This window comes from Mauremys reevesii, linkage group 20 (genome assembly GCF_016161935.1).
Source record: "Mauremys reevesii isolate NIE-2019 linkage group 20, ASM1616193v1, whole genome shotgun sequence".
In the NCBI taxonomy this organism is placed as follows: Eukaryota; Metazoa; Chordata; order Testudines; family Geoemydidae; genus Mauremys; species Mauremys reevesii.
The window spans coordinates 23,188,301-23,203,324 of NC_052642.1; the positions used below are offsets into that span (position 1 = coordinate 23,188,301).

General features: G+C 44.8%; 1 protein-coding gene across 3 annotated transcripts in view; it reads left to right on the top strand.

The window, feature by feature from the left end:
• PHF12 (PHD finger protein 12) overlaps positions 1-15,024 on the top strand; it is a 43,667-nt gene that overhangs the window by 25,164 nt on the left and 3,479 nt on the right. For 2 of the 3 annotated variants that reach the window (XM_039507843.1, XM_039507845.1), the window contains 8 exons: positions 1,138-1,270; positions 2,161-2,325; positions 3,694-3,855; positions 5,573-6,383; positions 9,079-9,207; positions 10,887-11,030; positions 13,369-13,467; positions 14,146-14,228. In XM_039507843.1, the coding sequence (XP_039363777.1) occupies positions 1,138-1,270; positions 2,161-2,325; positions 3,694-3,855; positions 5,573-6,383; positions 9,079-9,207; positions 10,887-11,030; positions 13,369-13,467; positions 14,146-14,228 (1,726 nt within the window). The remainder of the gene's footprint in view (positions 1-1,137; positions 1,271-2,160; positions 2,326-3,693; positions 3,856-5,572; positions 6,384-9,078; positions 9,208-10,886; positions 11,031-13,368; positions 13,468-14,145; positions 14,229-15,024) is intronic. The other variant, XM_039507844.1, reaches the window with a different exon arrangement.

The following is a 15,024-nucleotide window of genomic DNA, read 5'->3' on the forward strand; positions in this document are numbered from 1 at the left end:
CCCTTGGTGTGGGTGAAATTCTGTTGTTTGTGAAAAGTTTGGCATCCTCTGCTTAAATAACAGTTTTAATCTTAAAAGGTATTGGATAAATAAAAACTGTGTAGTAATGAGTGTAATTTATGGTACATGTAGAGGGTGTTAGGAGAAAATAACCATCAGAAACAAAAGGCAAAACATCACTGACAAAGATGCATGCCATCAGATTATGCAGGGGACACTCAGAAATGGTTAATCACAGAACCGTAGAGCTAAATATTTATGCAATGTTGAGTTGTTGGAATAGTGAACCATATCTATGAATTTAAGTCCCACCCCAAAAAGTCAGTTTAATTGATAATCTAAATCATTTTATTGTGGAAGCCGAATCACAGTACAGCTATGCTCAGTGTCATCTTTCACTCTGCTAAATGAGCTGTTGGAAGAGAGGAGGAGCTTCAGGTAAGCTTTAAAAAAAGAAACCTACAAGATGGCTGATGGCTTCATTAAATGGTGTGTGGCTGGAAAGAACAAGTGTATTTGAAAGAGAACCCCTCTTATGTCCAGTTTTTTATTACCTCTTCTGTCTTTCTGAAGTAAAAGTTCCCATTGCAACAGAATATACCTCTCTGAGGAGTGGAGTAAATGGGAATAACTTAACTCCCTGGAGGTTGTTCTTAGCGTCCATGAGTTTCCTTGGTAATGAGCTTACTGGCCAAAGCAGTAGTGAATGAGAGCAGCGTGTTCAGAACTGTTCATACAGCTTCTGTGGAGTGCATGGGGAACAAAGGACACTGCTCCAGTCTCACCCGAAGGATTTTACAATCCAACGCTCCCATCCTGCACTTGAATCTGCATGGGCAGATCTTTGTGCCCATTTGACTTCAGTCCAATAGGACTCCACACAGATCGAATTACACCATTGTTGCCTAATTTTAGACAATAGCAACAAATAATGCAGGGGAAAGGGAGGATGAGAGCTACAGTAACTTTATTAGGTTACATAAATTGTGTGACTGGGGCCACTTTGGTCTCTCTCTAATTATTGGCTACTAATGATCCCTCCCCTCCCATTTGTAGAGTAGGAAGGTGGTGATCAACATTAATTTTGGTTTTCTAGGAAATAATAAAAATAGCAGCTGTTTCCCTGTTTCTTTGCAGGAGTTGCAGAGTGGCGCCTCTGATTCAGTGTGATTACTGCCCCCTCCTGTTCCACATGGATTGTCTTGAGCCCCCTCTTACTGCCATGCCTCTGGGCAGATGGATGTGTCCAAATCATATTGAACATGTGGTGGTAAGTTTATAATAGTAAATGGATGTTAAAAGGACATGGTCAGATTCCATTTTATTAATGGACTAATTTTAAAAAAACTCAAACGTTTCGAGTTTATTGCTCCTCCGTTGGTATTTCTAAGGATGTTTTCGACAAGCAATAAACTGACTATACACAATGTAAATAAACTGAAAAAGTAGAATATTGATTTTGCTAATTTTCTTTGCTTTAGTAAGTGGTGTTTGACTCTGAAAAGCTTGATTTTTCAGACAAAAATGTGATCAAGTTGGCAACCTCTGAGACAGAAGGAAAGCAGTAGATGAAATGTTTATATAGAGAAGTTATTTCTCTGTAGCTCTCAGCTTCTTCATACCGAAGTCTAGAACTATTCCCCCCCCCCAAAAAAAACCTTACCCTTTTCTGAATGAGTTCCTTGTGTGAATCAGCTCTCTGTTCCCTCTGCTTCAAGTTGGTGGGGACTATTTTATAGTCAAATATTCATTATACTGATGGCTGGTATCTAAATACATGTATCAGGAGATCCACTGTTTGTGAGATTACACAAGCAGACATTAACTTATTGGGCCACTGAAAGATTTTATCTTTCGGCTTTTTAGAGTTGTACCCTCTAGCAGAAACAATTTTATATTTTTTAAAAGCAGCAAAGAGTCTTGTGGCACCTTATAGACTAACAGACGTTTTGGAGCATGAGCTTTCGTGGGTGAATACCCACTTCGTCGGATGCATGTCATGTCATTTATATTTTTTGATTCATAAACATAGAGCACTAAAGCTGAGCTGATGGTATTGGTGGTACAGAACCAACTGACTGTGAAAGAAGCAGATATTTTTTTGAACAGGTATTGGGATCTGTCATCCTGACTATGTCAGTATTATATCTGCTCTTCCAGCTGAACCAGAAGAACATGACCCTGAGCAATCGGTGCCGGGTTTTTGATCGGTTCCAAGATACCATCTCTCAGCATGTTGTCAAGGTAGATTTCCTGAACCGAATCCACAAGAAACACCCTCCCAACCGCAGAGTTGTTCAGTCAGTGAAGAGAAGAGGTTTGAAGGTAAGTGAAAACAGGAAATGTTCTGGAGAACCTTGCTTACATGTTTTAGCATAATAGAAAGGCAAGTAAGAGGCATGCCCCAGTGTGATGGATTATCAAGGCTTTCTGTAGTCTTTGGTGTGTCCCTAGCAGGGCTAGGACGAAGTGACGACAGCACCTGATCTCACACTTGGGAGTGGAGTAGTGCTGCTTTCCAGTCGCTACATTTAGCTATCCAGCCTACCAATGAAGTCGCATTACACAGTTTTGCCACTTGGTGGCAACTACACCTCTTTTCAAATGCAACTTTAAGAAATGCTGTTGCCTTTCTAGTGAGTGGCACTCGTGCTTCAAAACTGGAAGGTTTTTAAGTTACTAAGAGCTCCCTATATTACTTATTTGTATATGAGACGAAAGCAAGCATACACCATGCAAACCATCCTGGTTTTAGGTGCTCTAGAATGTGTAAATATTTTTCTGCAGTCACAGCAGGTCAGCTAGCTTAACACCCTACTTTTCAAGAGTCACTACTACAATTTAAAGTTAGTGAGGTTTCTGAATTAAACTCCTTTGAGTTTAAATGTAAATACACTTTTGGAACAAGTTGGGAAGATAGAACAAAATGGGAGGGAATCTTTACTAGAACCTCCAGGCTAAGACTAGATACTTCTCCGTCTATGGGGGATGGATGAAGGATTAATGGAATCAAAGCTGCCAGGGCAGAGGGTATCCTACTAAATGTGTGGCTCAGCCCCACAGTTGAAAGCATTGCTTTTTGTCATGTTCTAATTTAGAGAAACTGAAAAGTTCTTTAACCTGCCAAGCATGGGGTCCAGGCTTCGGTTTTCTCCTGCAATGTTTGAGGTGGCTAACTTCTAAAACAGAGTAGAGATATGGAGGAATTGTATCTGTAGCAGGTGCTGACGTCAGAAGAACCAGCACTGCTTCACATGTTCTAATTTGTCAGCAAAATACCTCACCCAGTCTAAATGAGGAGAAATAACTCAATATAATGGGCATTTGATTTTAAATAAATGTATTTCCCCCGCTCTTTTTATTTTGTTTGAATGGATGCATTCATGCTGCAACCAACACACGAAGGGCTCAAGTCCAGATCTGGGATAAGCAGGGGAAATTCCATTGACTTCAGCAGAGTTGTCAACTTAAACCAAGTCTGCATATAGCCCTGAAACTTTCCTATCTTCTGATGTCCCCCTTTCGTATTCCACTCTGCCACAGTGCTGACCGGAGTTGGCACAATCTCTGGTTTCTTTGGCCTGGAAACCGTTGGCCAGTAGTAAATTTGGATAATACTTGTTAAGAATTACTGTATTTAATGGAATGCACCTGTAATTATCTAATGTCTCATCTTCCCTCTTGACAATTCAGGTTCCTGATGCGATAAAATCTCAGTACCGGTTTCCACCCCCCTTACTTGCACCTGCAGCAATTCGGGATGGTGAGCTCATCTGTAATGGGGTCCCTGAGGAATCCTCACAGAAGCACCTTTTGAACTCTGAGCACTTAGCCAGCCAGTCAGAACAACAAGAGGTAAACGATGGCAAATTTTTTGAATCTATAGCTTCTCTTTGCTGTGCATTTCAGTTAAATACGATCAAAGTATCTTTCTGAGTAGCAAGTCTAGAACATATGTGCAGTGGTGACTGTTTCTTCTCTCTCCTCCCATAACTTGTCACAGCTCTCCTTGAACGCTTGCTTCCTCTTGTCTACTCCCCAGACAGCTGTGAGAGCATCCAGCTGCTGGATTGTGTGTTAAGCCTTGAGTCTGAATGGAGCCCATGCAGTGTTCTTATTTCAGCACCTCTAGGCACAGTCTTTGCCCCACCACCACTACCAGGTTCCTTTGTTCTGCTGCTGGCACCTTTCCACTCTCCAAATCCCAGCCCCCTACCGACAAGCTGGGGGGAAATGTCTCCCAGCTCCAGCCAACCCTCCTTAGTATAGCAATTGGACGGTCAGAGTACCAGCGTTAAAGTCCATTGTCGCCAGACTGGTCTGTCCTACAGCTCCTGTCAGCTGATGGGGGCATTGCATGATATCAGTATCCACCATGTCTGTGTATGAGCCAGCATTCGTAAGTTGTACAGACACATTCCCCTCATCATCACACCTCCCACCACAGAGAGAAGGCTGTTTTTGACAGAGTCTGGGGGAGAGTGAGGAGGGTATAATGCTTGATGTGATTTGAATGTTTACATTTTTATCATCTGGCAGAGGGAAATTGCTTTCTCCATTTGGTTATGTGAGGCTGGTGGCATTAATTAACTTGTATGTTAACATTCATGTTGCTAGGTGGCTTTTGTAAGACTAATGTGAGGACATTGGAAGCTTTGTATGGGCATATTTTTAATGTCAAATCTAAATGTTCTACCTCCTCTGAGTTCTCTTGCTGGGTTACAGTATTGTAAGCCACAGATCCCTTCGCAAATAGCGGTCTACGCTGTAAGCCACTCTGTCATCTGTTACAAGATTGTGACAAGATGAGCTGGTCCCACAGTGTGAGTGCGTTAAACTTCAGTGGAAGGCAATTGCTGCCTCTTGTATGTGTGTCTAATGTAGGGACTCCATTCTGTTCTGGAAGTGAAGGATGCATGGTGACGTGCCTTCAGCCAATACCCATCCTTGTTCAGAAAGTGCCTCCCAAGCTGGTAATGTCAGCACACTGCCTTCGGAAGCCTTGAAGGAATTCAGAGTGGGAATTTTCTCCTCCCCCAATCCTCATTGTTTAAATAAGTTCTCTGCCCTGTCCCTAAAAAAGCTTCCGTACAGGAAGCCGAAGTATTTCTGCAGTCTGCTCCAGCTTTCTCTACAGACTCACAAGATTGAGAGAAACCCATTTTATAGAAAGGCCAGCAGTGTGTTAAAGTGGAATCTGTTGGAATCTTGTAGCAAGCTGGAGGTGGAATTTTGGGCATACGGCAGACTCTCACTGTAACTAGCTTGGGTTTGGGCAAAATGTTTCTCTTGAGTACCAACGTGATTGATCTATATTGTGGAATAGATGTAAATCCTATGTGACAGAGGTATAATGCTCTTAACCACCTGATTCTGCATTTGTATCAGAACAGCTACCATGGCTCCATAATATACCTATATTAAGTTGTCTTGCTGTGGTGGTGAACTGCCTTTCCAGGAGCAGGCAGAGCGATGCCGGGTAAAGTGACCTGCTTGTTTGGGTGGTTGAAGCGGACATGCTGCGTGAGTGACCAGCCTGTAACACTTACCTACGTTTTCTTTCTGTTTTCAGTGGCTCTGTAGTGTTGTTGCACTCCAGTGCAGCATTTTGAGACATTTATCTGCTAAGCAGATGCCTTCGCTTTGGGACTCTGAACAGACAGAGAAGGCTGATATTAAGCCTGTTGTTGTGGCAGACGGCTCAATCACTAACCCTTACCAGGCAGCTGACAAGGCACTCACACCTTCCCTTTATTCCGTGTCGTGCACCTCAGGGATTACCACCCAGAATTCCTTGAGCTCTTCTCAATCCCAGCAGTCTTTACCACAGGAAGATGTCAATTGCAGCTCTTGTGTGGATAAGTCAAAGAAAGTATCTTCTTGTGGGACTTCTAATGGGCCAACAGCCTCTGAAGTTAAAGTAAATGGCCCTCACTTGTATGGTGTTTCCTCTGAACCATCGGCACACTTGACTGATTCTCAGAGGCTAATTGGCCCAGGTAATGCAATACCTGGGCTGTCTCATCGGCAAACCTGGGCTAGGCCCCTCACACCCCCAGCAGCTTGTGGACTTCTGAATCACACAGTTGGAACCGTTGTGAAGACGGAGAACATAGGACCCGTTTCTTGTGCACAAAGGGGTTCTGCGCCAGTCACAAGTATGCCTGCTTCCATACCAAGCTCTTGTGCCAGCCTAGAGACCACCAGCACTTTGCAAAGAAAGAATGTCCAGACGCAGATAGGCCCCCCGCTGACAGCAGAATTGCGATCAATGAGTTCCCCTTTGACTGCCACTAGAGCTCTTACTCCTCCACAGGCAACGGGAGATGGGATCTCTGCCATCGGATCCACACACAGATTCTGTTCACCAGCACCACCTTCAGGTGAGCATCTGATGGGGAGATCTGGGCCTTCCAGCTGGGAAGTGAGTGTTTAAAAATCTTTCTTTCAGAGCATGAAGTGTAGTAACTGCAAGAAGCGAGGCTTACGGCAGACATGGCACAATGGAAAGAGTTAGGGTTAGCGTTGCCCACAGGTCCTGAAACAGAAATTGGGCCCCGTGTGGGACGTTGCCAGTTGAATGCATCTCTAAAGACGGGGAGCACTGTGCTGCTTTCTGAAACAGTTGATCCATCGGGGGTTCAGAAGGAACTGGAAATTCTGGAAACGCACTGTCATTTAAACTGTTCAGTTGCTGTGTTGCTGTCACAGTTGCTATTTTGACAACTGTAACAGTAAATTTGCTTTAAGAAGATTGCTGGAGTTTCCAAACGGATTACTTCAAATCTCTGCTTTAATGTCATGTTGGAAGCAGCATTCAAGGCTGTGAAGATCATAATGTGTGACCCCTTTCGTTTGTTTGCAAAGGCTGTAGACAAAAAAACCCAAATCCCGAGTGTTAGTCAGGAAATGCACAGTTAAGATTTCATGTACAACCTCAGCTCCACCCTGGTTCCTATGAATTACAATAGTCTTCTATCTGCTTTTTGCACAACCTTCGATGTGTTTAGTGTCTTGTAACTTTGTCCTTCTGGGTGTATACACAAATTGTGAAAGTTATTCATGGGACAAGTCTGTTTAATAAGTCAAAGATATGCAGACGCATTATGGCAATGAAAATAGTGAATCCTCTTTTTGAATGGTAGAGCTGTTCAGAAAATTGCAATTTTTTATAATTGAGGAATGGGATATTTTCTTTCTTGTACAGAGAAACCGCTGAATCAGTTTTCCTCGAGCTTCAAAACAAATAAGCCAACACCTTCACACTCGTTTAAGCCCAGAAAATGTCATTGTACAACATAAAGATTCAAAAAGCCATGTGCAACTGAAAAGAGGCCATTAAAGACATGTAACAGTCACGATGCAAATTGTAGAGGTGGCGGTGTTCCCAGTACAGTTCTGTGGGGAGCGGGGTTCAGAGTCCAAGTTTAAGGCCAGAAGGACCACCCGATCGTCTAGTCTGACCTTCTCAGTGTCACAAGCCACCCAACAACCAAAATGAGACCAAGTATTACAGCCCCCAGGCAGAGAATAGGAGGGGCTGAGGTGCGCCAGTGGCCGAGCCCTCTGTAGAGGCAGGGAAGTGATTAAGTTTGGTTTGTTAAAGTGCTTTCAGTGCACTTAAAAATAAACGAATTATTTTTTGGAGCTAGTGAGCATCCAGACAGTTAGTACACACACTGGGGAGAGCGATTGCTTAGCTGGTTTGAGTATTATCTTAAAAATCTCTGGTATGAGTGACTGACAGATTTTCCTCTGAAGCAGCATTAATGTAAAATCTATGCCCATGGCTGCTGACCATCTCAACCACACTGGTGCACAAAGGAGAAAGCAAACACACAGCTGCTGGCTTGGCTGTTGCTACAGCTGGAAGCATGGGGATGGGGAGGAGGGAAATGTTACCAAGTGGAAAAGGGACCATATTGATATAGAGAAACATTATGTTCAAGCTTCTAAGAGTCCTGCAACGCATGGATAATACTGAAAATGCTTCTTAAAGGGATGCTGTCAGGTCAGTTGGGCCCCAACTTTAGATTTTATAAAATGCAAACCAAAGCCCCAGTCAGCTACCAAGAGAGTGTCTGTAAAATTAAAATTAAAAAAATCCTATGATAACAAATGTTGGTGGAATGTAGGTTTCCCCTCCAGTATTTGCTATTCAACTCATGCTGCATTGTGCTAGAGAACAAGTGAATGAGCCTAAACTAAAGAGAAACTGACATTGGAAGTGAAAAATAAATTAGACTTTAATTCTTGGTTCTAGTAATGGAAGGTTTTGGGAATCTAGGTAAGGAAAAATTAATGTCCCTTTTAAATGCCGTTAGTATTTTTCATCTAATTCTAAATAGATTATCATGGGGAGGCAGGGGATTTGGGTATCTGAGGCACGGGGGCGTAATTTCCTTCATGGCTATGTAGTTCTGAAGCAGACATTTTACAAATGTCACACTATTTTAAGCAGTAAGATTGCAGTTTGTGAATGAGCTAAAGTCACGTGTATGCACATTGCTTCTGTTACATTCTCACCACCCAGAAAAGAGCTTTCAGACTTCCAGAGTACATATGGCACTTGTGTTGGCAGTAGCAGATCTCCAAAACAAGTTACAGAAACATTCATTTTGTTTCTGGTTAACAAAACGTTTCGTATCCAAAATTCTGCAAATGTATAAAAGCTAACACAGAAAAATGGCTCCCAAGATTTCTGCCCTCTGGGTTCAGTGAGATTTGGGTTTCAGGCTGTCCCCCAAACACCTTACAGCTCTGCTTCACAGGTCGTACTTCCAGGGTAATGTGACTTCCCTTCAGCATATGGTAGAGGTGCGCAGAAGCCCGTGGAAACGGAACTCAGTTCTGCCAGCTAGAACTGCTCTGGGAAAAGGGGTGGTGCTATTTAGAGCCCCTTTCAGGAGGCATGGGTTACTGGTTGTGAGAGGAGTTGCTCCTCTTCTCAAAGCATGGCTACTAGCAAAATGAGCCATTTTGTGCAGTTTGTAAATTAGAAGTATGAGTTGAGGGCTCATCAGTAGCTCAGAGGTGACTGTGCATCTTAACATTTCTCTTCTCTCCCCATCTCTCTAGATGGTAAGGTCAGTCCCAGCACCGTATCCATAGGAAGCTCTTTAACTGTCCCCTCATCTTTCACTTCAAACTCTGCAGCTGTGTTGGACCTCACCAGCTCTGTAAAAGCATTAATGGATGGCAACGGCGGTGAGTAGTCTGATGCTTTATCTTAGTCCGGAGTTGCTTTGTGTACCTGCCGAGAGGGAAATGTTCCTTTCCTTAAATACCCTGCTAAAGGGGAGAGTGACTTCAGTAAAGGGGGCCTGAGGTGTGGATATGTATTACCCTGGGTGAACAAGGGAGTGCCCCATCCCTGTCAAAATCGTGGGTCTTATTCACTTTCACACCTTGGTACTTGGAGTGTTTCACCTCGTAAGCTTTGGGTTTGTCTGTGCAGAATGTTGGTGTCCAGACCTGTTGCTCGGTGGCATTCAAGTGCTACAGATCCCCAGCTCGGCCATGTCACGATTTTTAGCTGTGATCCAAGGACACTTCCCTCACCTTTTCGGAGAACAGCGATTGCGTATTTGTAGGGTCACCAGTCATTTGGGCTGCAGTATTGTTACGGGTTTGCTTTCAGTTACATCTTCCTACAGCTACGTTTTCTGCCTTTGTCCTAGAGACTGATACCTCTTCCTCTCCTTTTGTCAGTGGGATAGCGGGAAACCGGGACTCTCCTCAGGGTGACTTACTGAGAATCCAGAGGACTGCTGTACAGTTCTCAACTTCATTCTCCGTCTGTTGCTTGTGACCCTTCTATGTAGCCTGCCTTGCGCTGCCATTTTGACCCTGTTTCCTTTGGCAAAAACCTGGCTGTTTGTCTTGGCCACCTGTGTTTGCAGCGGGACTCACACTAGCCACCATGGCTCTGCTTCCTTTGCTTGCTCTTTTACCAGTGACACTGACGTTGAGACAGCTCTTGCAAGAGGTTAACTAACTTGTTCACCAGCACAACGCAGATCTTTGCAGAGCCTGAGTAACTGTCCTCCTTACTGGTCATTATCAGCAACAGTGATCTGTTTTGAGATTTACTTTTTACACGAAGAGATTTGTCTGAATTCCTCCTCTTTCTGAACAATTAAGTTGAACCTGCCATGAAAGACTGTGACCCTGAAAATGAGTGTACCACTCCTAAGGAGTTGTCATTTATCTCTGGGATAGATCTTGTCAAGTTTTTTCCAACCGGGTTGTAAATCTGAGTCTCACAAGAAGCATGCCCCAAAAGAGCCTAAAATACACATGGCCTTTCTGCGTCTCTGCCCACGTGTAGAATCTTCAGCTTTTTCCCAGCCAGGAAAAACGCAAATGTCCCTTTCCTGTCTAGACTGCAGCTCTCCAAGATTACAAGTCTTGCTGTCCATACATGCTGCTAGGAAAGGGAATGTATTTAGAAAGTAATAGAGCACTCTGCACTTTACATGCTTGAGGCTGCAGAGTTTTTCATGACAGAGTTGCTGCTTACAGAAGCAAATGGCAAAATTTAGGAGCAGGACAGTAAAGCCCACAGCAGTTCAAATATCAGAAGGGTGGCCGTGTTAGTCTGGATCTGTAAAAGCAGCAAAGAGTCCTGTGGCACCTTATAGACTAACAGACGTATTGGAGCATGAGCTTTCATGGGTGAATACCCACTTCGTCGGATGCAAGTTGGATGGAAGAAATCCATGGATTTTAAAATGCATCCGACCAAGTGGGGATTCACCCACAAAAGCTCATGCTCCAATACGTCTGTTAGTCTATAAGGTGCCACAGGACTCTTTGCTGCTTTAGCAGATCAAATGACGCCCTCTCCGTGAATAACTTACTAATTGCTTTTTATTTATTAACAGAGATTGAGATAAATATGCTGGATGAGAAGCTAATCAAGTTTCTGGCCTTGCAGAGAATACAGCAGCTCTTTCCTTCCAAAGTTCAATCTGTAGCAAGCAGTGTCAGTTCCCATCAGTCGTCTCCTTTGGCAAATCACATTGAAGGTAAGAGCAGCCCTAGAATAGTCTCTTTGCATTGAGCTGTGGTTTTTCTCAGCATACCATGCTGTCAGATTGTCATCCAGAGAGAGTCTCTCTTTTCTGGTATTTGGGAGACCCCCATTTCATCTCCTTCCTTCCTCTTGCCCCTCCTCTCCGGATACTCTTCAATCAGAAATGTTCCTCCACTTCCCCTTGTTGAGCTTTTGGCAAACGTGGTAGGAAAAGGAGCTTGCTCTCTCCCTGCTGCATCACAGCAGCTCGCAACCATGGATGTTCTGTTTCCTGTAAGTGTGGTGTTAAGCCAAGTTGCACCAGTCTGATCTAGCAAGGAAGGGAAAGGCCCAGCTGCCTTCCCTGGCATGTTGGCAAGAGGCTCGGGGATCTGGGAAGCAAATGAACAAGTGTGTTTGAAATCCTGCTGCCTTCTTTTTGGAGATGGAGAAAACTGGTTTGTGGGCTTGCAAGAGAAACCGAAACGTGAGCTGAAAAAGCTGGGGCATACAGTGAGGGTGTTAGATTTTAAATACCTGGATTTCTTCCATCCAGATTGGTAACTGCAGAGCTAAAATTGCAGATATGTTCTAACACTAAATAGTTGGGAACTGTTACCTCCTGCACTTATCAAATCTGCCAGGGCCTGAGGTCAGGGCTCTGCTTTCCTTGCTCTGGTCATTAGTGTCCCTAATCCTTAGAGCTGTGTCAGGTATGCAGCTTCCTAGTCTGCTGTTACAGTTATCAGCTGTTAGGAAGAAGTATAGACTCCCTGAGCCGTATCCATTTGCCTTCAGGAGTAAAGAAGAGTTGTCCTGCGGGAGCTGTGTCCTGCTCTGTTGGTCTAGGCCTACCGGCGGGGGGGACAGGGGGTACAATAGGGACAGAGGTGAGATCTGTGGTAGTGCCCTGTTGGCTGTATCACAAACGTGATTTGTCCTTGTCTCAGCTCACCTGGTCATTTCAGGCTGTGGCATTGCAGCACAGATTCTGAATGTCTGTCAGTAACTATCTGTCTTCTAACACTTCTGGAGCTAGCGGCAGCTGTGGGGCTGCACAGGGCCAGCAGACACTTGTAGAACTGAATCTCGGATCATTGGCACAGTCTATCCGAGGGGAGATCCGTGGCTATGTTCCCTACCTGCTTTGACCCATCACACTTCAGATGCTTCCTCCTGTGCTGATTTTGATTTTGTTTGTTGATGGGACACTTGAGACAAAACTTCTGAGACAAGCCCTGCCGGCTGATCTGTACTAAGCAGAGCAGCCAAATGTAGAAATGTGTTGGGAACAATGAAACTTTTTGGCATGTTCCATGCTGAAGGCTCCACGTAATCCCATGGAGACTGTTCTTGACACCAGTGGTGAATTCCAGACACAGATTCTAAATGTTTGGGGGGGAGGGTTTGATGCTCTTTACTCGGTTTGTAATCTGCATGCTTTGTCAGTTTCACATCTTGTCGTGATGTGAAACTGTCCTGGAGATGCGTTCGGGGCGGGGCCCTTAGGCTAGACTGCATGTGTGTTTGCATGGACAGGAAGAGGACCTGGGGGTTTCAGGTCCGGGTACTGAGCCATTCAAACCTAGACCAGGTTGCCATTTGAACTGCTATGTGAGTGACCCTTATGTGAAACAAGACGGCGGTCTGCCTGTTCCAGGTGCAATGGGGGTGTGAGCTCTGTGTCAATGTAACCGCTGGTTCTTTGTCAGCAACCTCGGTAGTAGGAGGGTCCAGGATTGACTGTGCTGTGGAGACTGAACTAAGATTAAACTAGTTGAAGAGGGAATCCCTGCCCCCAACCTTCCAGCTGTAGGAATTTTAAATTGATCCATAGAAAAGCTTGTTCTGCATCTGCCTGTGCTTTTCTCAGGGGCTAACTAGCAGCTTTGTCTCTAGGGCTGTGAACTTGGCAGCTTTCGCTAGCTCCAAATCCAGTTTAAAGGGACACCATCTTAAAAGAAGTGGAGGACAGCAATTCAGAAGATGTGTGCTTTAACACTTCACAGTCCTGGGACTGGAAGAGATGAGAGAGGGGAAATAGTCTCTCCTCAGTTTGTTTCCTTTGTCTGTGCCCAGTGTCATTTCCCCTGTATAGTCATGTGGCTTGTGCGGGTCTTTCACATAGCAGTGGGGCAGTAGAAAGATGAGACTGTAAAACCCCAACAATTGGTCGGGGGTAAGCGCTGAAACTATTTCTAATTTTGTCCAGATTTCAAGTTGATAGTTTCCTTTTGAAAGCGATGCATGAGCCCCAGATAGCCCAGTAGGGGAAATACTTAAACCCGGTAACCGAGTATTACTGTAGGCAATATATTCAGTAGTGTTCAGATCTCCCCTGTGTCTTCCAGTGCAAAGAAAGGAAGTGCAAGCTCGGGCGGTGTTCTATCCCCTGATGGGCACAGGAAGTGCAGTGAACATGTGCTACAGAACCCTCTACATCGGGACAGGTCAGTGATGTCTCCTAACTGGAGGCTTGCAGAATCACAATGGAAAAAAATCATTCTGTTTGTTTGCACATAGACAATCCCAGCCATAATGCACTGAAGTCACCCCAGTAGAAGTGAATGCAGCTCTTTGGAGAATGCCAGGTTGGGGCCAGTCATTTTATCCTGGGATTTTGGCATTGTTTCTCTTGTGTATTATCAGGCAACATGTGCAAGAAAGCTCACTTAGATGGCAGGACACCGTGTGACTGGCATGGTTAGGTGCCTGTAGCCCAGATTTGATAGCCATTGTTTTAGGATGGGAGTATTAACTCTTGATACCGCACAGTCTAAGAGATTTGCCATTAAAAAGTCACAGCTTTCCTAGACTCCCAGAGTCGGTTTCTAGCTGGTAACTGCTAAGAAGGGAGATTAATGATCATTTTGGGCATTTTCCACTCTTGCCTCAGCCTGGAAACCCCTAGCACACTGGAAGGGCACAATAATGCTGAAATGGTTTTCCACCTTCCCCTGCTTAATCTTACAGGGGGAAAGTTTCACTGAGGAAGCTTTGTTCTGTGGTTTATCTGAGCACTGTTCACCAAGCCCCCTGCCATTGAATTCTCTCGCTCTGTGCTGCCTGGCCAGCTGTTCTGAATTCAGTTGACTCAAGCTCATATATTGTCTTCCTGTCCGTTGCAGGAGCTGACATGGATGTGTGCCTTACAAGCTACGGTCACTGCAACTATGTGTCTGGCAAACATGCCTGCATATTCTACGATGAGGTGAGTGCCTGGGCCTTTGCTTTGCCACTTGCGCCAGGGTGGAGATGAAGGCAGCTGTGTGGAGCTCCGTTGTGGGCTGCAGAGTGAGAGCCAGGCTTGTACAAGAGTTACGGTGGGGTCAGCGTTTTACTGGTAACCCTCTTTCTGAGGCACAGAGTTCTGCTGACAGGTTCCCTTGGGGCAGACTCTGGTCTGAGTCTCTGCATGGCCTTAATCTGTTTTCAGTGTCAACATCATTTTTGAAGAGTGGACACCAGAACTGGATACACTAGGCCAGTAGTGGTCTCACTATTGCCATATACAGTGGGAAAACCTCCCTATTCTTCAGCATACATCTGTGCTTATACATCCAAGAATCCCTTGAGCACTCTTAGCCACCGGGTCACACTGGGAGCACGTGTTCAGCCAGGTCCTCTTCAGAGTCACTGCTTCCTGAAATCATTCCCCGTCCTCTACGTGAGGCCTGCGTTCCTTGTCCCCAGATGTAGGACTTTGCCTTTGGGCTGTGTTACACCCGCTGTTCGGATGAGCCTGCTTTGCGCTCTAGATTTGACATGTCCCTGTCATTATTTACTACTACACGGATTTCGTCGTCTGCAGACCCTTTCCAAACCATTGCTAAAGTGATGGAATATTGTTAGGCCAGGAGCAGATCCTTGCAGGAGCCCACCAAGAACACCCGAGGGGTGGATAGTTCCCTGTTGGCAGTGACTTCACTGTCCCTGTTAGCCCACGTTACAGGGACTAAAACCTAGCTAACAAAAATTGTACTTTTAATGTAATAGCAATTTCATAA